This window comes from Anolis sagrei, chromosome X (assembly GCF_037176765.1).
Source record: "Anolis sagrei isolate rAnoSag1 chromosome X, rAnoSag1.mat, whole genome shotgun sequence".
Lineage (NCBI taxonomy): Eukaryota > Metazoa > Chordata > Lepidosauria > Squamata > Dactyloidae > Anolis > Anolis sagrei.
Genome location: NC_090034.1, coordinates 59,465,930 through 59,489,179, shown reverse-complemented (window position 1 = coordinate 59,489,179; position 23,250 = coordinate 59,465,930). Strand labels below are relative to the sequence as shown.

The following is a 23,250-nucleotide window of genomic DNA, read 5'->3' as shown; positions in this document are numbered from 1 at the left end:
TGGGAGGCTGCAAATATTAAAAATAACAGCAAATAAAGAACAACACTCAAAAACAGGGGAATTCCAGACAAGAAACGATCAGGGCCAGCTAATCATCTCCCAACAAAGGATTCCCCCAAGCAGTAAGAAGCCAGATGTTGAAACTGGATCCTTAATGATATCTTGAGCTTGCTTAAGGCAGGAAAAGAGATCCCATCAAAACATTAAGATGTCAGAGATATGTGGTGGAGTTTTTGAAACAGGCTGGATGACCATCTGTGGGGAGGGATTGGATGGAGTTTTCCTGCATCCTAAGCAGCAGGCTGTTTGCATGGCCTGTGGGGGTCTCTTCCAACTCGGGTTGAAAGAGGCAAGAGGCATCATTTACCGTCAAGATGCAAAGCAAAGCATCTGTATCTCTCTCATCTTGATCGTTGGGGGAGATAACGGAGCTCCTTGCAGTCTTTGATTTGCTTTAAAAACACACATACACACACACACACAGCCAAGGTGTTTGTGCACCAACGGGCACTCCTTGTTTCTGAGAAATAAGGAGCTGCGGCTGAGGTTTGATGTGCACTGTGACCGCACAAGCACACACACACACACAACAGCAATGATGATCGGAGATAGCAGAGGAAACGGGTGGGGTTTCTTCAGAACCCAGGGGATGGCAGAAGGTCACATCGGAAAAGAAGGACCAAAGCCTTAGTGGCACATAAAAACCTATCTATTTATTTATCCATCTATCTGTCCATCCTATCTGTCTGTCTATCCATCCATCCATCCGCCCATTCTCTCTCTCTATCTGTCTGTCTTGTCTATCCATCTGTACATCCTATCTGTCTATCTTATCTATTTATCTGTTTACATCCATCATCTATTTATCTGTCCGTCCATCTGGTCATTTTATCTGTCTATTTACATCCATCATCTATCAGCCTGTCCGTCCATCCTATCTTTCTATCTGTCCATGCTATTTATCTGTCTCTCCATCTATCCTATCTACTATCTGTCTGTCTACTATCTATCTGTTTGTCCATCCATCCTATCTTTCTGTCTGTCCACCCTATCTATCTAGCTATCTAGCTATCTAGCTATCTAGCTATCTAGCTATCCGTCTGTCAGTCCATCCTATTTACTATCTGTCTGTTTATCTACTATCTATCAATCTATCTCTCTATCTATCTATCTATCTATCTATCTACCTATCCCATCTATCTATCTATCTATCCATCTGTCCATCCATCCTGTCTTTCTGTCTGTCCACCCTATCTATCCATCTGTCCATCCATCCTATCTACTATCTGTCTGTCTTCTATCTATCCGTCTGTCCATCCATCCTATCTACTTTCTGTCTGTTTATCTACTATCTATCTATCTATCTATCTATCTATCTACCTATCCCATCTATCTATCCATCTCTCCATCCATCCTATCTTTCTGTCTGTCCGTCTGTCTGTCTGTCCGTCTATCTATCTATCTATCCGTCTGTCAATCCATCCTATTTACTATCTGTCTGTTTATCTACTATCTATCTATCTATCTATCTATCTACCTACCTATCCCATCTATCTATCCATCTCTCCATCCATCCTATCTTTCTGTCTGTCCACTCTATCTATTCGTCTGACCATCCATCCTACTATCTGTCTACTATCTATCTATCTATCCGTCTGTCCATCCATCCTATCTACTATCTGTTTATCTACTATCTATCTATCCATCCATCCATTCCATCTATCTATCCATCTGTCCATCCATCCTATCTTTCTGTCTGCCCACCCTATCCGTCTGTCCATCCATCCTATCTGTCTACTATCTATCTATCTATCTATCTATCTATCCATCCATCCCATCTATCTATCTATCTATCTATCTTTCTATCTATCTGTTTGTCCACCCATCCTATCTTTCTGTCTGTTCACCCTATCTATCCATCTGTCCATCCATCCTACTATCTGTCTACTATCTATGTATCTATCTATCTATGTATCTATCTATCTATCTATCTATCTATCTATCATCTATCTATCTATCCGTCTCTCCATCCATCCTATCTACTATCTGTCTGTTTATCTACTATCTATCTATCCATCCATTCCATCTATCTATCCATCTGTCCATCCATCCTATCTTTCTGTCTGTCCACCCTATCTATCCGTCTGTCCATCCATCCTATCTTTCTGTCTGTCCACCCTATCTATCCATCTGTCCATCCTACTATCTGTCTACTATCTATCCGTCTGTCCATCCATCCTATCTACTATCTGTCTGTCTACTATCCATCCATCCATCCATCCATCCATTCATTTGTCCATCTATCCTATCTTTCTGTCTGTCCATCCTATCTATCTATCTATCTATCTATCTATCCATCCATCCATCCATCCATCCATCCATCCATCCTATCTACTATCTGTCTGTTTATCTACTATCTATCCATCCTATCTATCTATCCATCTGTCCATCCATCCTATCTACTATGTATCTATCTATATCAATCTGTCCATCTATCCTATCTATCCTGTCTATACATCCATCCAACCTATCTATCTGTCTATCCATTCATCCTATCTACTATATGTCCGTCTATCCTATCTATCTATCTGGGGCCACTTGACCCCCAGTTTTAGCCAAATACCCCAGAAAAATAGTAGAATCATAAAGTTAGGGAAAGACCCCACCCAGTCCATCCTGTCAGATAGAAAGACCCCATCCAATCCCTCCTGACAGATGGCCATGTCCAGCCTCTGCTTCAAAACCTTCAGGGAAGGAGACGCCACTGGACTCCCAGACAGTCTATATTCCTCCAAGGTCAGAAAGAGGCCCCAAGGACCATCTAGTTGAAACCCTTTCTGCCAAACTGGAAAGCACAATCCGAGCTCTCCCAACAGATGGCCACTCAAGCCTCTGCATCCTCATCGTTATAATAGAATCCTAGAGTTGGAAGAGACCCCCAAGGACCACCCAGTCCTAATCCCCTTCGGCCAGATGCCATCCAAGCCCTCCCAACAGATGGCCATCTAGGCCCTGCTTAATAATAATAATAATAATAATAATAATAATAATAATAATAGTCTGGTATTGTCTTCTTCTCTGGAAGCAGACACTGGATTGCCATCGCTCAGGAGGGGTTCCTGGCTGAAGTGGGCTGGACTAGATGGCCCTGGGGGGGTCTCTTCCAGGTCTGGGAATCTGTGAAACTCTCCCGCAGACCTTGCTCCTTCTGCATCAGGGCTGGAAGGGGGATTCCAGCATGCCACTGTTAGAGGGAAGCCGCCAAGGGAGCCACAGGCCTTCTCAAGCCTGGCAGGGAAGCTGTGACAATTCTGCCCCATTGCACACAAATATAGATATATATACGCCTCCCAAAATATCCACGCCCCGATAGGACGAGGCCAGCCCCGTCACGTCCAATGACACAAGGGCCGCTTCCTGCACGGTGGAAAGATGTTTCCTGTTGATAGAGAAGAAGTGGGCAGCCAGCAGAGTGGCACCGGGAAAGGGGAAGTGGGGGGGGGGGGGGGGATGGAGGCGAGAAGGCACAACTGAAGCCCTCCCGACTGATGGCCATCCTGTCTAACCACAGATAGATAGAATCATAGTGTTGGAGGAGACCCCAGGGCCATCCAGTCCAACCCATAATAGATAGATAGATAGATAGATAGATAGATAGATAGATAGATAGATAGATAGATAGATAGTATCCTAGAGTTGGAAGAGACCCCAAGGGCCATCCAGTCCAACCCATAATAGATAGATAGATAGATAGATAGATAGATAGTATCCTAGAGTTGGAAGAGACCCCAAGGGCCATCCAGTCCAACCCATAATAGATAGATAGATAGATAGATAGATAGATAGATAGATAGTATCCTAGAGTTGGAAGAGACCCCAGGGCCATCCAGTCCAACCCATAATAGATAGATAGATAGATAGATAGATAGATAGATAGATAGATAGATAGTATCCTGGAGTTGGAAGAGACTCCAAGGGCCATCCAGTCCAACCCATGATAGATAGATAGATAGATAGATAGATAGATAGATAGATAGATAGTATTCTAGAGTTGGAAGAGACCCCAAGGGCCATCCGGTCTGACCCCTTTTTTTTCTAGCAGGCAGGAAGACACCATTCAATCCCTCCTGACAGATGGCCATCCAAACCTACCGAGAAGAAGACTCCGGTGGACTCCCTATGGCTACCTTCCTGGTAGTGAAGGTAGGTGTTATTAAAATAATAATAATAATAATAATGTTATTATTACTATACATAATAATACTGTTATTATTCATAATAATAAGTTATTAATTATATATTATGCTATTAATAATGTTAATAAAATAATGCATAATATTGATAAAATAATAAATTACAATAATAAGTTAATAAACATAAAAAAAAATTCATGTCAGGGGCAACTTGAGAAACTGCAAGTTGCTTCTGGTGTGAGTGAATTGGACATTGCCCAGGGGACACCCCAATGTTTTACTATTCTGTGGGAGGCTTCTCTCATGTCCCCGCGTGAGAAGCTGTAGCTGATGGACGGGAGCTCAACCCGCTCCCCAGATTCAAACCACTGACCAATTGGTTAGCAGTCCTGCTGGCACAAGGGTTTAATCCATTGTGCCATTCGGGGCTCCATATAATAAGTTATTATTAGTAATAACGAATATTTATTTATTATTTAGTAATTATTATTATTATTAATAATAATAATAAACTTTATTTATACCCTGCTACCATCTCCCCAAGGGACTCGGTGCGGCTTACATGAGGCCAAGCCCAAAGTACATCAAACAAAACATCAATAAACACAACATCAATAAACAATCAATAAAATACAAATAATATAAATCACATAAACAAAAAACAATCAATAGTAACATAAACAATTTTAAAAATGGCTGGGCCAAATGTAATAGATTAAAATTGAAAATATGCTGACGTGAACAAGGTAAAACATAGCTTATTACTTAATTATTAATTATTTAATAAGTTACAAGTTAATCATAAGTTATTAATATTCATTTAATAATCAATTATAATAATAAGTTATTATTATTAATTACTAGCTTGGGTCCCTGGTGTTGCCCGGGTTATTAGAAGAAGTCATTTGTTTATTTTAAAAAATGCATAAGGTTGTAAGTGAACTACAAGTCCCATCATGCCAGGTCAACTCCCTGAAACGCCATCAATACTTAAAGTTTGTGATGTTGGGCAAGTTTGCTGTAGATGATTCATTGGTGGGGTTCAGTGTGCTCTGAAACTCATGCACTACGTACCCACCGCCAAGACACCGCACTTGGAGGACAATCTTACTCGGACAACGAGGGATCGCCTAAGTAAGTAAGTAAGTGTGCTCGCTGGCTGCAGGGCGAATTACAACTCCCACCTTGGTGGGTCAGTCCACCAAATCCCTCCAATACGTTCAGTTGGTCGTGGGAGTTCTGTGTGCCATGTTAGGTCCAGGTCCATCATTGGTGGAGTGCAGAGCGCTCTTTGATTGCAGGTGAACTATAAATCCCAGTACCTACAACTAACAAATGTCAAGGCCAAATCCACCCTAAGCCCACCAGGTTTCAAATGTTGGCATATCGAGTATGCATGCCAAATTTGGTGCAGATCCATCATTGTTTGGGTTCACAGTGCTCTGGATATAAGTCAACAACAACAACAACAACAATAATAATAAAGTTTATTTATATCCCGCCACCATCTCCCAAAAGGGACTCGGGGCAGCTTACAAGGCGCTACGTGTAGTATATCGCATAAACTACATGAGTATAAAAACAGTATCACATAAACTCTAGGATGAAATTGTCCTTGAATGACAGCCTTCACTTGGGTGGTGGGCAGTATGGTGTTTGTGGAGGACATTGGCAGGGCTCTTGGACATGTTCCCGGTGCTCGCTATAACCTGAAATGTCATTGTAGCGAGGGCCATTAATGTCTCCTGAGCAGTGGGAGCTGGAGCTGTTTGTGGAGGCAGGAACTTGTCTGTGTACGTCAGTGTTTCTCAATCTTCCGAATGCCGTGACCCCTTAATACAGTTCCTCATGCTGTGGTGACTCCCAACCATAACATTATTTTCATTGCTACTTCATAATTTTGCTACTGTTATGAATCGTCATGTAAATATCTGATGATAATAATAATAATAATAATAATAATCTTTATTTGTACCCCGCTACCATCTCCCCAAGGGACTCGGTGCGGCTTACATGAGGCCAAGCCCAAAGTACATCGAACAAAACATCAATAAACACAACATCAATAAACAATCAATAAAATACAAATCATATAAATCACATAAACAAAAAACAGTCAATAGTGACATAAACAATTTTAAAAATGGCCGGGCCAAATGTAATAGATTAAAATGGAAAATATGCAGGATGTATTTTCATTCACTGGACCACATTTGGCACAAATACCTGATAACGCCACATTTGAATACTGATGAGGTTGTCAGGATGATTCTGTCATTTGGGAGTTGTAGTTGCTGGGATTTATAGTTCACCTACAACCAAAGAGCATTCTGAACTCCACCAACGATGGAATTGAACCAAACTTGGCACACAGAAATCCCATAACCAACAGAAACACTAGAAGGGTTTGGTGTGTATTCACCTTGAGTTTGGGTGTTGTAGTTCACCTACATCCAGAGAGCTCAAGCAATGATGGATCTGGACCAAACTTGGCACGAATCCTCAATATACCCAAATGTGAACACTGGTGGAGTTTGGGGAAAATAGACCTTGACATTTGGGAGTTGTAGTTGCTGGGATTTATAGTTCACCTACAATCAAAAAGCATTCTGAACTCCACCAATTATGGAATTGAACCAAACTTGGCACACAGAAAACCCATGACCAACAGAAAACACTAGAAGGGGTTGGTGGGCATTGGCCTGGAGTTTGGAAGTTGTAGTTCACCTACATCCAGAGAGCCCTGTGGACTCAAACAATGATGATCTGGACCAAACTTGGCACGAATCCTCAATATGCCCAAATGTTATCACTGGTAGAGTTTGGGGAAAATAGACCTTGACATTTGAGAGTTGTAGTTGCTGGCATTTATAGTTCACCTACAATCAAAAAGCATTCTGAACTCCACCAATGATGGAATTGAACCAAACTTGGCACACAAACCCCACTACCAACAGAAAACACCAAAAGGGGTTGATGTGCATTGACCTTGAGTTTGGGAGTTGTAGTTCACCTACATCCAGAGAGCTCAAACAGTGATGGATCTGGACCAAACTTGGCACACAGAAACCCCAAGACCAACAGAAAACACTAGAAGGGGTTGGTGTGTATTGACCTTGAGTTTGGGAGTTGTAGTTCACCTACATCCACAGAGCCCTGTGGACTCAAACAATGATGGATCTGGACCAAACTTGGCACGAATACTCAATATGCCCAAATGTGAACACTGGTAGAGTTTGGGGAAAATAGACCTTGACATTTGGGAGTTGTAGTTGCTGGGATTTAGAGTTCACCTACAATCAAAAAGCATTCTGAACTCCACCAATTATGGAATTGAACCAAACTTGGCACACAGAAACCCTATGACCAACAGAAAACACTAGAAGGGGTTGGTGTGCATTGACCTTGAATTTGGGAGTTGTAGTTCACCTACATCCAGAGAGCCCTGTGAACTCAAACAATGATGGATCTGGACCAAACTTGGCACAGATCCTCAATATGCCCAAATGTGAACATTGGTGGAGTTTGGGGAAAATAGACCTTGACATTTGGGAGTTGTAGGTAAAAAGTAAAGGTTTTCCCCTGACATGAAGTCCAGTCGTGTCCGACTCTGGGGTGTGGTGCTCATCTCCATTTCTAAGCCGAAGAGCCGTCGTTGTCCATAGACACCTCCACGGCATGACTGCATGGAGTGCAGTTACCAGTGGGGAGTTGTAGTTGCTGGGATTTATAGTTCACCTACAATCAAAAAGTATTCTGAACTCCACCAATGATGAAATTGAACCAAACTTGGCACACAGAAAACCCATGACCAACAGAGAATACTGTATTTTCTGATTGTCTTTGGCTACCCCTCTGACACCCCCCCAGGGGTCCCAACTCCCAGCTTGAGAACCACTGGCATAAGTGGATGCCCCAGCCACACACACACACAAACATATTTTCACTTGTATCATGTGTATAGATAATAATAATAGGTTCCTGGGTAATTATAGGAACTTGTTGGCTCTGGCAATCTCAATCGTCAAGCTTTGGGAAGAAGGAGCATCTTGTGCCCTTTGGGTCCCTCGGGATCACTGTGCTGCCCAATAGGACTTGGATTCAAACCCACCCCCACCCCCCGCAAAACAATGGCTTTTGCCAGCGTTGTCTCTCCACTCAGGCATCCACCTTTTGCTCCTGCCCTGAAGTTAAAAATGGAAGCAGCGCCTTTTTCTTCCCCCCAAAGATAAAGCCAAGCCCCAAATAAGGCCTGGCCGAGCAGCGGGCTGGATTCCTGGGGGCTCCGGCTTATCTCTGGAGGGGAGGCGAGCTGCCAAGGACTGGGGCTTAAAAGGGTCCTGCCTGACAATGTGTCCTGCTTTGCAGACACGCTCATTTGGGCTGACTTCCCCTGCCGACCTTCTCGCTCGCTCGCCGGCATCAGGCTTACGTTCCGACCATGGAGGCCATCAAGAAGAAGATGCAGATGCTGAAGCTGGACAAGGAGAATGCCATCGACCGGGCCGAGCAGGCCGAGGCCGACAAAAAGGCCGCCGAGGACAAGTGCAAACAGGTCAGGGGTCACCAGTGGGGTTGGCCTGAGCAGAGCCAGCCTCAGAGGTGGGGTGGCCATCTATCGGGAGGGCTTCAGTTGTGTCTGTAGAAGACTGGAATTGGACTGGATGTACCTTGGAGTCGCTTCCAACTCTAGGATTCTGTCCATCTAGCTATCTACTCATCCACCCACCCAACAGGGTTGGACTGAATGGCCTTTGGGAGTCTCTTCCAACTCTAAGAGTCATATCTATCTATCCATACAAGCGGGTTGATCTAGATGGCCTTTGGGAATTTCTTCCAACTCTAAGAATCTATCCATACAAGGGGGTTGGTCTAGATGGCCTTTGGGAGTCTCTTCCAACTCTAAGAGTCTATCTATCTATCCATACAAGGGGTTTGGTCTAGATGGCCTTTGGGAGTCTCTTCCAACCCTAAGAGTCTATCTATCTATACAAGGGGATTCATCTAGATGGCCTTTGGGAGTCTCTTCCAACTCTAAGAGTCTATCTATCCATACAAGGGGGTTGGTCTAGATGGCCTTTGGGAGTCTCTTCCAACTCTAAGAGTAGGTCTAGAAGGCCTTTGGGGGTCTCTTCCAACTAAGAGTCTATCTATCTATCTATCTATCTATCTATCTATCTATCTATCTATCCATACAAGGGGGTTGGTCTAGATGGCCTTTGGGAGTCACTTCCAACTCTAGGATTCTATCCATCTGCCTGCCTGCCTGTCAGTCTATTTATCTGTCTGTCTGTCTGTCTGTCTAGAGGGGGTTGGACTGGATGGCCATCTGTTGGGAGGGATTGAATGGTGTCTTCCCACCTGGTAAAAATGGGGTTGGATTGGATGGCCCTTAAGGTCTCTTCCAACTCTATGATTCTTTCTGTCCATTCTGTCTGTCTGTCCATCTGTCAATCCTATTTATATATCTATCTAACTAGAGGGGGGTTGGACTGGATGGCCATCTGTTGGGAGGGCTTCGATTGTGTCTCCTTGCCTGGCCAGAAGGGGTTTGGACTGGCTGGAATCCATTATTATTAATATTATTTTCTATTATTATTATTATTATTATTATTATTATTATTATTATTATTATTTTCTGATGCCATGAGTCTCTCGGCCACAACAATCCTGGGCTTCTGAGGGTTGCGTTGTGCCCAGCCGGACATGACACAAGTGCAGAGAATGCTCGACTTTTCCAGCTTCCTATCTGAGCCGTGACTCTTATTAATACAGTGATGATGACCAATTTCCTCTTCTGCACGGAGAGAGGAAAGAAGGAGGGGAGGGGAACTAACCAACGGTTGGGTGCCCAGCTTTCCAGATGAAGTCATGAGCCAAAAGGGATGAGGAGGCACTTAGCTGGGCCCCGGGGGCATTGGCCCCTCCAGGGGGGCTTAGTGCTGACCTTTCGGAGCCATGGATTCACAGGGCAGGGAGGGAGATGGTGGGACATTCCATGCCAAGTGCTCTCAATCAGTGTTTCTCAACCTGGGAGTCTGGAGGGGGTGTCAGAGGAGTCGCCAAAGACCCAGTATTTTCTTTTGGTCATAGGGGTGCTGTGTCCCAAGTTTGGTCCAATTCTATTGTTGGTGGGGTTCAGAATGCTCTTTGATTGTAGGTGAACTATAAATCCCTGCAACTACAACCCCCAAATGTCATGATCTATTTTCCCCAAACTCCACCAATGTTCACATCTGGGCACATTGAGTATTTGTGCCAAGTTTGGCCCAGACCCATCATTGTTTGACTCCTGGATGTAGGTGAACTACAACTCCAAAACTCAAGATCAGTACTTACCAAACCCTCCCAGTATTTGCTGTTGGTCATGGGGGTTCTGTGTGGCAAGTTTGATTCAATTCCATCGTTGGTGGGAGTTCAGAATGCTCTTTGATTGTAGGTGAACTATAAATCACAGCAACTACAACTTCCAAATGTCAAGGTCTATTTTCCCCAAACTCCACCAATGTTCACATCTGGGCACATTGAGTATTTGTGCCAAGTTTGTCCCAGACCCATTGTTGTTTGAGTCCATAGTGCTCTCTGGATGTAGGTGAACTACAATTCCCAAACTCAAGGTCAGTGCTTACCAAACCCTCCCAGTATTTGCTGATGGTCATGGGAATTCTGTGTGGCAAGTTTGGTTCAATTCCATCATTGGTGGAGTTCAGAATGCTCTTTGATTGTAGGTGAACTATAAATGTAGGTGAATTATAACTCCCAAACTCAAGGCCAACGCCCACCAACCCCTTCTAGTGTTTTCTGTTGGTCATGGGGTTTCTTTGTGCCAAGTTTGATTCATTTCCATCGTTGGTGGAGTTCAGAATGCTCTTCGGTTGTAGGTAAACTATAAATCCCAGCAACTACAACTCCCAAATGTCAAGGTCTATTTTCCCCAAACTCCCCCAGTGTTAACATTTGGGTATATTGAGGATTCGTGCCAAGTTGATTGTAGGTGAACTATAAATCCCTGCAGCTACAATTCCCAAATGATAAAAATCAATTCCCCCAACCCCACAAGTATTCAAAATTGAACGTATCGGGCATTTGTGCCAAATGTGGTCCAGTGAATGAAAATACATCCTGCATATGAGATACTGACATAACGATTCATAACAGGAACAAAATGACAGTTATGAAGTAGCAACGAAAATAAGGTTATGGTTGGGGGTCACCGCAACATAAGGAACTGTATTCAGGGGTTGCGGCATTAGGAAGGTGGAGAAACACTGGTCTAAACCTTCCCGCCACCATGTAATGCAATTGTAGTGCCAGTTAGGTGTTAAACTAAGTTTCCCAAAATGTGGGATCTCTCACTGCAAGAGCTGCTAATCTAGACCCCTTTATCTGAAGGGTAGTCCAATATTCAGATTGCAACCCTTTCCATGCCAACGAAGTTACGGACTTGAGATTTTGACCAAGCATGATGATGATGATGATTCCATCTGAACATGAGGAAGAACTTCCTGACTGTGAGAGCCGTTCAGCAGTAGAACTCTCTGCCCCGGAGTGTGGTGGAGGCTCCTTCTTTGGAAGCTTTTAAACAGAGGCTGGATGGCCATCTGTCAGGGGTGCTTTGAATGCAATATTCCTGCTTCTCGGCAGGGGGTTGGACTGGATGGCCCATGAGGTCTCTTCCAACTCTATGATTCTATAATTCTATGATTTGCATGTTTTCGAACCTCTAGGTTGGCAGAAGCTGGAGCTAACAGCAGGAGCTCACCCCACTTCCTAGATTCGAACCACCAACCTTTCGGTCAGCAAGTTCAGCAGCTCAGTGGTTTCACCTGCTGCGCCACCAGGGGGCCCAAAGTATGTTATATTTTGTGCATTTATGCTTTATGCATTCTCATGGTCCCTGGTAGTTACTGCATGGCTATCGGGTGTTGGCCCCTATGGTGATGGGGATGCTGGTTTCAATGTGATATATAACATACTTTGACCTGCGTCAATGGAAGAGATCCTGCAGGGTGGCTTTAGATGCTGGACAGTTGCAAACTTGGCAGTATTCTGTCCAGCACAAGCACAACACTTGGTCAAAATTTCAAGTCCGTATCTTCGTTTGCATGGAAAATATTGCAGTCTGAATATTGTATTGTCGAAGGCTTTCATGGCCAGAATCACTGGGTTGTTGTGAGCTTTCCGGGCTGTAGGGCCATGTTCCAGAAGCATTCTCTCCTGACGTTTCGCCTGCATCTGTGGCAGGCATCCTCAGAGGTAGTGAGGTCTGTTGGAGGCTGGAAAATGGGGTTTAGTGAGTATAATATAATATAATATATAATATAATGGTATTGTATGTACATGTAATATAATATTACTAGCTGTACCCGCCACGCGTTGCTGTGGCCAACCTTCCCTCCCTATTTCTCTCCTTTCTTTCTCTCCTTCCCTCCCTCTTTCCTTTCTTCCCTCTTTTTCTTTCCCTTCTTCTTCCTTCTCTACCTGTTTCTTTTCTAGCTTCCTTTGCTCTTTGGTTCCATCCTTCCTTGTCTCTTTCCTTCCTTCCCTCCCTCCCTCTTTCTCTCTTTCATTCTCTCCCTCCTTCTCTCCTTCCTTCCTTCTCTACCATTCTTTCCTTTTTTTCTCTCTCCTTCCCTCCTTCTTTCCCTTTCTCTCCCTCCTTCTCTCCTTCCTTCTCTTCCTTTCTTTCCTTCTCTCCTTCCCTCTTTCTCCCCCTCTTTCTCTTCCTCCTTCTTTCCTTCCTTCCTTCTCTACCCTTCTTTCTTTCCTTTTTTATCTCCTTCCCTCCTTCCCTCCTTCCTTCCTTCCTTCCTTCTCTACCCTTTTTTCCTTCCTTCTCTCTTTCTCTCCCTCCTTTTTTCTCTACCCCTTTTCCTTCCTTCTCTCCTTCCCTCCTTCTTTCCCTCTTTCTCCCCCTATTTCTCTCCCTCCTTCTCGCCTTCCTTCCTTCTCTACCTTTCTTTCTTTCCTTCCTTCTCTCCTTCCCTCTTTCTCTCCCTCCTTCCTTCTCTACCCTTCTTTCTTTCCTTCTCTCCTTCTCTCCCTCCTTCTCTCCTTCCTTCCTTCCTCCTTTCTGTGTATGTGTTTTGTGTGTGCATATGCGTTGTAATGTATTTTTGTTTTTGTTTTTGCTTTTTAAGTCCCTTCTGCTGTGTTTTTCAGTGTTTTTATGGTCACTTGTTGGCCTGATAGGTGTCTTGTGTCCAAATTTGGTGTCAATTTGTCCAGCGGTTTTTTGGTTCTGTTAATCCCACAAACGAACATTACATTTTTATTTATATAGATTATTATTATTATTATTATTATTATTATTATTATTATTATTATTATTGCATTCTTCCTCATGTTGAGGTGGGATCGCTCTTCCTGCCATTTGAGTCCATTGCTCCATTGTCTTATTTTTCTTATTATTGATTATGGCTAGAATCCCAGAATTGGAAGAGACCTGGTGGGCCATCCATTCCAACCCCATTCTGCCAAGAAGCAGGAAAATTGCATTCAAAGCACCCTCGACAGATGGCCTACCCAGCCTTTGCTTGAAAGCCTCTAAAGAACAGTGGCTTCAAACTACAGGGAAAAAAGGAGATTCCGCCTAAACATGAGGAAGAACTTCCTGACTGTGAGAGCTGTTAAGCAGTCGAACTCTCTCTCTGCCCCGGAGTATGGTAGCTTTGGAGCATCTGTTGGGAGGGCTTGGATTGTGCCATCTTGCATGAAGGCAAAAGGCGGTTGGACTAGATGGACTTTGAGGCTTCTCCCAACTCTAAGACTTCATGATAGACTTATAATCTCTCTCTCTCTCTCTCAATCCTATTATATCTGTGGCTGGATGGAAGGAAGGGGGTCAGACTGGATGGTCCTTTGGGATCCCTTCCAGCTCTTGCAATTTAAATGTTACTGGACTGCACTTCCCATCTGTAGCCTCGGCTGAGGAATGCTGGGGGTGATGGGTTTCGAGAGCCATAAAACAGACTGAGTCCATCACCAGGTCCAGATAAGACAGCAAGAGAGAAGGAGACAAAGCAGCTTCCATGCTATCTGGGGGATATAAATAGCAGCTTATCTAAAAGTGCTTGGGATTGATATGGGAAGGTGGGAGCCAAATTTCTATCCTGTTGAGATAAAGTTTGGGCAGTCCGTGTGGGAGAAGGTCATAGAATCACAGAGCTGAAAAAAAACCCAGTGACTTTCCTGAATCTGGGCACTCTGGTTGCTGCAGCTTTGAATCGCTTTGGCTTTTTCAGCTGCTGCATAATCATCATCATCATCATCATCATCATCTTCGATATAAATAAAAATGTAATGTTCGTTTGTGCTATTCACAGAACTCGAAAACCACTGGGGGAATTGACACCAAATTTGGGCACGGTACACCTAACAACCCAATGTATGTCCTTCACTCAAAAAAACCCCCAAAGAAACAGCAGAAACCCCAAAAATCCATACAAGTGAAGAGCTGCCGTTACAGCATTGAGAGCCTTTCTCCCTTCGGGCAGCTTCCTCTCCTTCTCATTCCTCCTTCTCCTGCCTCTTTCCTTCTCTCTCTCTCTCTCTCTCTCTCGCTCCTTCCCCTTGAACTTCCCAGGCGATCTCCATGGCGCCATGACCCCTTCCTCTTCACCTTCCTCCTTGCATGCTGTGGCAACGGAGGAAAGAGAGAAAGGAAGAAGGGAGGAAAGAAAGAAGGAAGCATGGGAAAGAGGGGAGAGCGCGCCTTGCACAGCCCGGAGGGTAGAGAGGTAGAGAGAGAGAGGTAGAGGTAGAGAGAGGTAGAGAGTGAGGTATAGAGAGAGGTAGAGAGAGAGAGCCAGCATTGTCCATAGACACCTCCAAAGTCATGTGGCCACTGGCATGACTGCATGGAGCGCCCTTACCTTCCTGTCAGAGTAGTACCTATTGCTCTACTCACATTTGCATGTTTTTGAACTGCTATATGAATTGAAAATCATTAGGAAATGACATTTAATAGTAATAATATAATAATAATACTTTATTTGTACCCTGCTACCATCTCCCCAAGGGACTTGGTGCGGCTTACATGAGGCCGAGCCCACAGCTCAAGGTGGAAGGGAGGCTAAAATAAATGGGGGGGGGGGTGTTAATGGTTTTGAGGCCCACTGCCCCAAATATCTCTAGTCTCTATTATTTCCCAAACAGAAACTAGAAACGAGATTAAAAATATAATAGTTTAATTCTGCAGAAAAAAAAGCACTAAAGGGGTGGTTACAATCAAGTCAAGAAAGCGGCAAGATAGTATTGTGGGATGGGTTCGTGAAATGATTTATAGTTTCCAAAGAACAACCTCCCTGAACGACTGCAAGGTGGATAGCAAGTGTCTTAGAAGCAAGCAAAATACAGCAGAGTCCAACTGCCACCATCTGACCTTATCTAAACACACTGTGTAGCAAACTCACAGATTCAGGTTTTCATCCAAAATATCCGGAGGCTTTAATCTTCACCGTTGCAATATATACAAATGTACAATCAGGATATGCAGGTCCACTTTCAAACGGTCAGAATCTCACTGTCATATACAGATACTCACAAAGAGTCACACAGGAGAGAGAGAGATGGATTCTTCCATCTTCCTTATATAGCCACCTGCTGAGAGGTTATCAGAACGGGACACTGGCTGATGCAGTCCCATATTTATTTATCGTGTCAGGCAACCGAACAGTTGTATTACATTTTTAACAGAACAAACAAACAAACATACAAAAACACAGAGTTTGCAAGCTTGGTAGTTGATTAAATGTCCTTTGGCCACTTGGAGTGCTGCAAAAAGGTCCTCCCTTGTGCATGTGTCAGGGCTCAGGTTGCATTGCAGCAGGTGGTCAGTGGTTTGCTCTTCTCCACACTCGCATGTTGTGGACTCCTCTTTGTGTCCCCATTTCTGAAGGTTGGCTCTGCATCTCGTGGTGCCCGAGCGCAGTCTGTTCAGCACCTTCCAAGTCGCCCAGTCTTCTGTGTGCCCAGGAAGGAGTCTCTCATTTGGTATCAGCCATTGGTTGAGGCTCTGGGTTTGAGCCTGCCAGTTTTGGACTCTCACTTGCTGAGGTGTTCCAGAGAGTGTCTCTGTAGATCTTAGAAAACTATTTCTTGATTTAAGTCGTTAACGTGCTGGCTGATACCCAAACAGGGGATGGGCTGGAGATGTCACTGCCTTGATCCTTTCAGTATTGGCTGCTATTTCCCGGCGGATGTCAGGTTGTGCAATACCGGCTAGACAGTGTAGTTTCTCCAGTGGTGTAGGGCGCAGACACCCCGTGATAATGCGGCACGTCTCATTAAGAGCCACATCCACTGTTTTGAGATGTGTTCCACACTGGGCATGCATACTCAGCAGCAGAGTAGCATAGCGCAAGGGCAAATGTCTTCACTGTGTCTGGTTGTGATCCCCAGGTTGTGCCAGTCAGCTTTCGTATGAGATTGTTTCTAGCGTCCACTTTTTGCTTGATATTCAGGCAATGCTTCTTGTAGGTCAGAGCACGGTCCAGAGTGACTCCCAGGTATTTGGGTGTGCTGCAATGCTCCAGTGGGATTCCTTCCCAGGTCATCCTCAGAGCTCGGTATGCTTGTCTGTTCTTAAGGTGGAAAACACATGTCTGTGTTTTAGATGGATTAGGGATCAGCTGGTTTTCCCTGTAATAGGCAGTAAGAGCACCTAGAGCTTCGGAACTCTATAGACCAATCTCCCTGTTGTGCCACCTCTACAAAGTTCTGGAGAGACTTATTTTGCATAGAATTATGGAAAAAATAGACCCCTGTCTGATCCCACAGCAAGCTGGCTTCAGGAAGGGCAAAATCTGCACATCGCAAGTGCTGAACCTGACTCAGCACATAGAAGATGGCTTTGAAAGGCAGCAGATCATAGGAGCTGTCTTCATAGACCTGTCCGCAGCCTATGATACTGTGAACCACTGCCTCCTCTTCCTGAGAAAAATGTATAATATCACAAAGGACTACCACCTCACCTGCCTCATAGGAAACCTGCTACAAAACAGGAGCGTTTTTGTTGAGTTCCAGGGCCAGAGAAGCAGATGGCGGAAACAGAAGAACAGCCTGCCTCAGGGGAGTGTGCTTGCTCCATCCATGTTCAACATTTACACAAATGATCATGCAGTCCCATTGCAGTAACCTTCACACTGTTACGACTCAGCCCTTCCGCACACCCCTTTAGGTATTGCATCATGACATTTCAGTCATTACTCGGGTGCTATCAATCTTCCACATGATCATCAAAGAGTATTTTCATATGACTAGAAATGCTGTGCCATTTCTATCTAACAGATAGTGCTATATTTGACTGTTCCTGTATTGTGAGTTTCATATCCATCCAAAGTCATTAAACATGCACACCTGCAACCTTTCTTGTAAAATTCACTTTTCAAATCTCAACCTGCTAAAATGGGAAGTCAGCTGTTTCCCCCGTTTGCAGTTGGGGCAAGGAGCACAAAGTGAAGAGGCAGAAACATCATTTTCTTCTTCCAGCCTTCCTCTCTCTCTCTTGAAGAAGCTAAACATACTTGGAATAAAAACCAACCACACAGCATCAACTCACCCAAAGTTCCTTATAGAGGATGGAGCGACAGCACCCCCTGTGGCTGGATTTGAGCACAACACAGATTTATCACCGATCAAAGATACAGTACGTGTGAAAAAGATCTCGGAGTCCTTGTGGACAACAAGTTAAACATAAGCCAACAATGTGATGTGGCGGCAAAAAAGCCAATGGCATTTTGGCCTGCATCAATAGGAGCATTGTGTCTAGATCTAGGGAAGTAATACTACTTTGGTTAGACCACACCTGGAATATTGTGTCCAATTCTGGGCACCACAATTCAAGAGAGAGATTGACAAGCTGGAATGTGTCCAGAGGAGAGCGACTAAAATGATCAAGGGTCTGGAGAACAAGCCCTATGAGGAGCGGCTTAAGGAGCTGGGCATGTTTAGCCTGAAGAAGAGAAGGCTGAGAGGAGATATGATAGCCATGTATAAATATGTGAGAGGAAGTCACAGGGAGGAGGGAGCAAGCTTGTTTTTTGCTTCCATGGAGACTAGGGCGCAGAACAATGGCTTCAAACTACAAGAGAGGAGATTCCATCTGAACATGACGAAGAACTTCCTGACTGTGAGAGCCCTTCAGCGGTGGACCTCTCTGCCCCGGAGTGTGGTGGAGGCTCCTTCTTTGGAAGCTTTTAAACAGAGGCTGGATGGCCATCTGTCAGGGGTGCTTTGAATGCAATATTCCTGCTTCTTGGCAGCGGGTTGGACTGAATGGCCCATGAGGTCTCTTCCAACTCTTTGATTCTATGATTCTATGATTCTATTCTAACCTCCAAGGTGAAAAGCTGGACGTTGACACAACCTACCTCCTTTTTGTCTGTTCTGTCCTGTCTGTCCAAACAGCATTGAATGTTTGTTGTGTATGCGTACTGTGATCTGCCCTGAGTTTCCTTGGGGAGATAGCATGGAATATAAATAAAGGGTTATTATTATTATTATTATTATTATTATTATGTAGGCAAGAGCAAAGTGGACAGCAATCTCTCTCCCAAAGCGGACAAGGGCACAAGGCCCGGAAGCTGCTCCCTCAAAGCCGTGCACCCTTCCACTAGCGCTCCCTCTAGCACTCCCTCTTAACTCAAAATGCTGGTTGTATGTCAAGGCAAATCCAGACTGAGTGACAGCTCTTAACTCACAATGCCCTTAATTAGAGATGCTTTTAAGTCAAGGTTCCACTGTATCTCTAGTCTCTGATCCTGAGCAGAAACTAAAAATGAGGTTGAAAATACAATCGTTTAATTCGTACAGGAAAGAAAAAAACTCTAAGGGGTGGTTACAATAAAGTCAAGAGTCAAGTCAAGATTTATGTAGCATTTTAATAGTTTATGTAGTATTCTGTATTGGATTTAATCATCTGGTTTTCCTGCTTGTTTTTGTTTGTCCTTTATATGAAAGACCTATAGTCTAAGCATCAAATAAACTGCTACTGCTATCAAGTCAAGAAAGTGCCAAGAGAGTGCCACATTTGACTGTTCCTGCATCATGGGCTTTATAGTCTCAGGTTGACGCACACTTGCATCACATGCGACCAAACCTTTTTGAGATTAATTTCACAATTCAGCAGCGGATCAGTTGCACAACTTCAGTGCTTTCCAGTATTTATTTATTTATTTATTTATTTATTTATTTGGGGTTCTTTTACCCCGCCCTTCTCATCCCGAAGGGGACTCAGGGCGGCTTACAAAAGCAAAGGCACAATTTGATGCAGTAGCTTCTTTCTGCACAGTATTTTCAGTCAACTGCTCCCAAAACTGCAGTCACTCTGGAACTCTTTTACAGGCACTTGAGCACATGCCCGGCCATTGTCAGTTTTACTATTGTTTTCCCCCCAGTCTAGATGACACTACAAACTTACTACAGCACACAGTTATATCTTGTCTTAGCAGACAGGTTATTTTAACCAATTACATAGAGCCTTCGATGAACAGCATCACAGCACAAGGAGAGAGTATACACTCTACATGACTTCCTTATATACAATTCTATACAATTACACATAGCAATCTCTGATTGGTTCCCAACTCATTAACTTAACTCAGACCCAGGATTACATCATTCACAATCACCTGGACTAGGCCAGAACACATTCCCCAAATGAAGTTCTATATACAGTTAATGCATGACTCAGCATTTCCAATAGAAGCCTATTAGCAGTGCATGACTCAGCTATATTACATTACAATACATTGTAAAACTCTGACTTGACCACGGTGGTCCACGCTTTGGTTACATCCCGTTTAGATTACTGCAATGCTCTCTACGTGGGGTTGCCTATGAAGACTGCCTGGAAGCTCCAACTAGTCCAACGTGCGGCAGCCAGAATGCTAACACGAGCAGGGTACAGGGAGCATACTACTCCTCTGTTGCGCCAGCTCCACTGGCTGCCAATTAGCTTCCGAGCACAATTCAAAGTGCTGGTATTAACCTATAAAGCCCTAAACGACTCCGGCCCAGTTTACCTGTCCGAACGTATTCTCCCCTATGAACCATCTAGGTTGTTAAGATCATCTGGAGGGGCCCTGCTCTCGGTCCCACCGGCCTCTCAGGTGCGTCTGGTGGGGTCGAGGGACAGGGCCTTCTCGTTGGTGGCCCCTCGACTCTGGAACTCTCTCCCAATGGAGATCAGAACTGCCCCCTCCATTCTGTCATTCAGAAAACGGGTGAAAACCTGGCTATGGGGTTTGGCTTTCAACGAGTGAATCAATATTTCTGTGATCGGATAGATGACGATGTATGATGGACAACGAATTCACTATGACGACTGACCATTGTTATGTGATTGCATTTTGCTGTTATAACATTTTAATTGGATATGTCATATGATGTTTTTAATGATTGTTTTGTGATTTTATTGTTGGAAACTGGCCCGAGTCCCTCGATAGAGGGGAGAAGACCGGTATACAAAATTGCTAAATAAATAAAAAAAATAAAATAAACCTAACCTCTTTCCTGTCGGCACTTTCTCTGTGTCCTTCAGTTCAGTGTCTCTGTGTCTCTCTTTGTAGGTGGAGGATGAGTTGGCGGCAATGCAGAAGAAGCTGAAAGGGACAGAGGATGAGCTGGACAAATACTCCGAGGCCCTGAAGGATGCACAAGAGAAGCTTGAGCAGGCTGAGAAGAAGGCCACAGATGTGAGTGTTTTGGGGGGTTTTTTGGGAGGGGGGAAGGAGGAGGAGACCCCCAAGTCGAGGAAGAGGAGGAAGAGACCCTCAGCATTCTGCCGTAAGGGACAATCATTTGGTCTTAACATCAACAAGACCAAGGATCTTCTAGGCGATGACAGAAGGAGTAGATCAGAAATCCAGCCTTTGGTTATTAATGGAGATCAAGTGGAGCGGGTGGCCAGTTTGAAGTCCTTGGGTGCTACAATGTACTTGAAGCAGCATTGGAGAAGAGGGCCCAGCAGAGATTGTATTGTTATCTGAGACTTTTAAAGGAATGTACCATTGAATGAAAAACTTTTGGTGACTTTCTACCGCTGTATTATAGAAGGTGTTCTTTTATTTTTAAAAAATAATCTTTATTGAGTATTTTCAGGATACAACGTTAAAAACATTTTTTTAAAAAGAAAACGAGAAATGAAAAAAGAAAAAAAAAGAGAAAAAAGAAATATGTATAAAGGAAAATATGTATAAAGGGGGAAAGGAGAGAGGGTGTGAAGAGAGGGGAAAGGAAGGAGGGGAAAAGGAAAAAGAGAGAGAGAGAGAGAAAAAAATGGTTTCATTTCCAAGCTTCTTCCTGGAGGGTTTTTTCCCCTTTTCCTTCTTATCCTCTCCATCTCCAATCTCCTTTCATTCTTCTTTTCTTTTTCTCCCCTTCTTCTTTATTCTCTGTTGATTGGTAATTATTTTATTACCTTCCTTACTTGTTTCTGTTTTTACATTTACTTTACGTATTCAGTTATCAATGTCCAATCTATTGTCAAAGGCTTTCATGGCTGGAATCTTGTGGGTTTTTTCGGGCTATAGAGCCATGTTCTAGAGGCATTTCTCCTGACGTTTCGCCTGCATCTATGGCAAGCATCCTCAGAGGTAGTGAGGTAAACCCATTGTCCTAATTCCAACAGACCTCACTACCTCTGAGGATGCTTGCCATAGATGCAGGCGAAACGTCAGGAGAAATGCCTCTAGAACATGGCTCTATAGCCCGAAAAAACCCACAAGAACCTAATGTCCAATCTGTTTTTTTTCTTTATTATTTCTTTAGATATCATGTAGGTTAGTCTATTCATGTTTCTTATGTCCATATTTTTTTTGTTCCAGTCATCTAGTTTTGGTATTTCCCTTTTTCTCCGTAATTTCACGTAGCATATTCTTGCTGCTGTTGTTGCCAAGAAAAAGAGTTTATCTGTGTTGCTGTCTAGTTTTAATTCGTTGATTCCTAGTAGAAATATCTCTGGTTTCAATGGGATCTTGACTTTTAGTATTTTTTTTGTATGTTTTCATGTATTTCCTTCCAAAATGATTTTGTTTTTTTACATGACCACCACATGTGGTAAAAGGTTCCTTCCACCTCCCCACATTTCTAACATTTTGAATTTATATTTTCGTAGTATTTCTTTAAACTGTGTGGTGTCATTTTCGCCCAGTTTTCTTTTAAATCGTAAGCACATGTATATTTTAATTTTTTACTCCAGATTGACTCCTATTCCTCGAGTCATATCGAACTTCCAATGTTTCTCGTCCAATTTATCATGCATTTTTCACCCTCTCTTCTTCTGTGCTCCACTCTAATTATTTTTAATATATATTTTAGTTATAATTTTCTTTTCCGATTTCATTATTTTATCCTAGGCGGTTTCTTTTCATAAAGTATTTTTCTATTTGCCAATATTGTCTTTTATATGTTGTACACCGCCGTGAGTCGCCCTAGGGCTGAGAACGGCGGTCAACAAATGCAGTAAATAAATAAATAAATAAATAAATATTGAAGCCATGTTATATTTTTATATGTCTCTTTTAATTCTTGTTGTGTTTTTAGTACTATTTCTTCTCCTTGTTTCTTTAATAAGTCTTTGTTGGTCTGCCAGTTATCCCGTCCAGTTCCTCTTCGTTGAAAAGCTTCTATGGGGGAAACCCATAATGGGATTTTATTGTACATCCTACTTTTATATTTATCCCAAATTTTAAAAATGGAGACATCACAAAATGGTTCCCTAATATATTTTTTTTATTTTTGCTTTTCCTTACCAAAGGTACACATGCCAACCTTTCCTTAGTTCTATCCCTCCTAGATTCCGTATTTTTTCTTTCTTTAATTTCATCCAATCTTTGATCCATGTTAATGCACAGGCCTCTGAATATAGGGTTAGATCTGGTCATGCTAGGCCTCCCCTATTTTTTTCATCAGTCATATTTTTGTGGTTTATCCTTGGCGTTTTACCTTTTCAGATGTATTTTTTTTTTATCTTTGTTCCATTTTTTCATGTTCTTTTGGCTTCTTATTACTGGTAAATTTTGAAAAAGAAAAATCATTTTTGGAAGAATGTTCA

General features: G+C 43.3%; 1 protein-coding gene across 2 annotated transcripts in view; it reads left to right on the top strand.

The window, feature by feature from the left end:
* Positions 1-4,101: 4,101 nt before the first annotated feature.
* The window catches only part of TPM4 (tropomyosin 4), a 32,440-nt gene continuing 13,291 nt past the window's right edge, over positions 4,102-23,250 (top strand). The window contains exons 1-3 of one of the 2 annotated variants that reach the window (XM_067473568.1): positions 4,163-4,203; positions 8,562-8,748; positions 20,765-20,890. In XM_067473568.1, the coding sequence (XP_067329669.1) occupies positions 8,635-8,748; positions 20,765-20,890 (240 nt within the window). In that variant the 5' untranslated portion in view covers positions 4,163-4,203; positions 8,562-8,634. Of the gene's footprint in view, positions 4,204-8,561; positions 8,749-20,764; positions 20,891-23,250 lie in introns of both variants that reach the window. The other variant, XM_067473569.1, reaches the window with a different exon arrangement.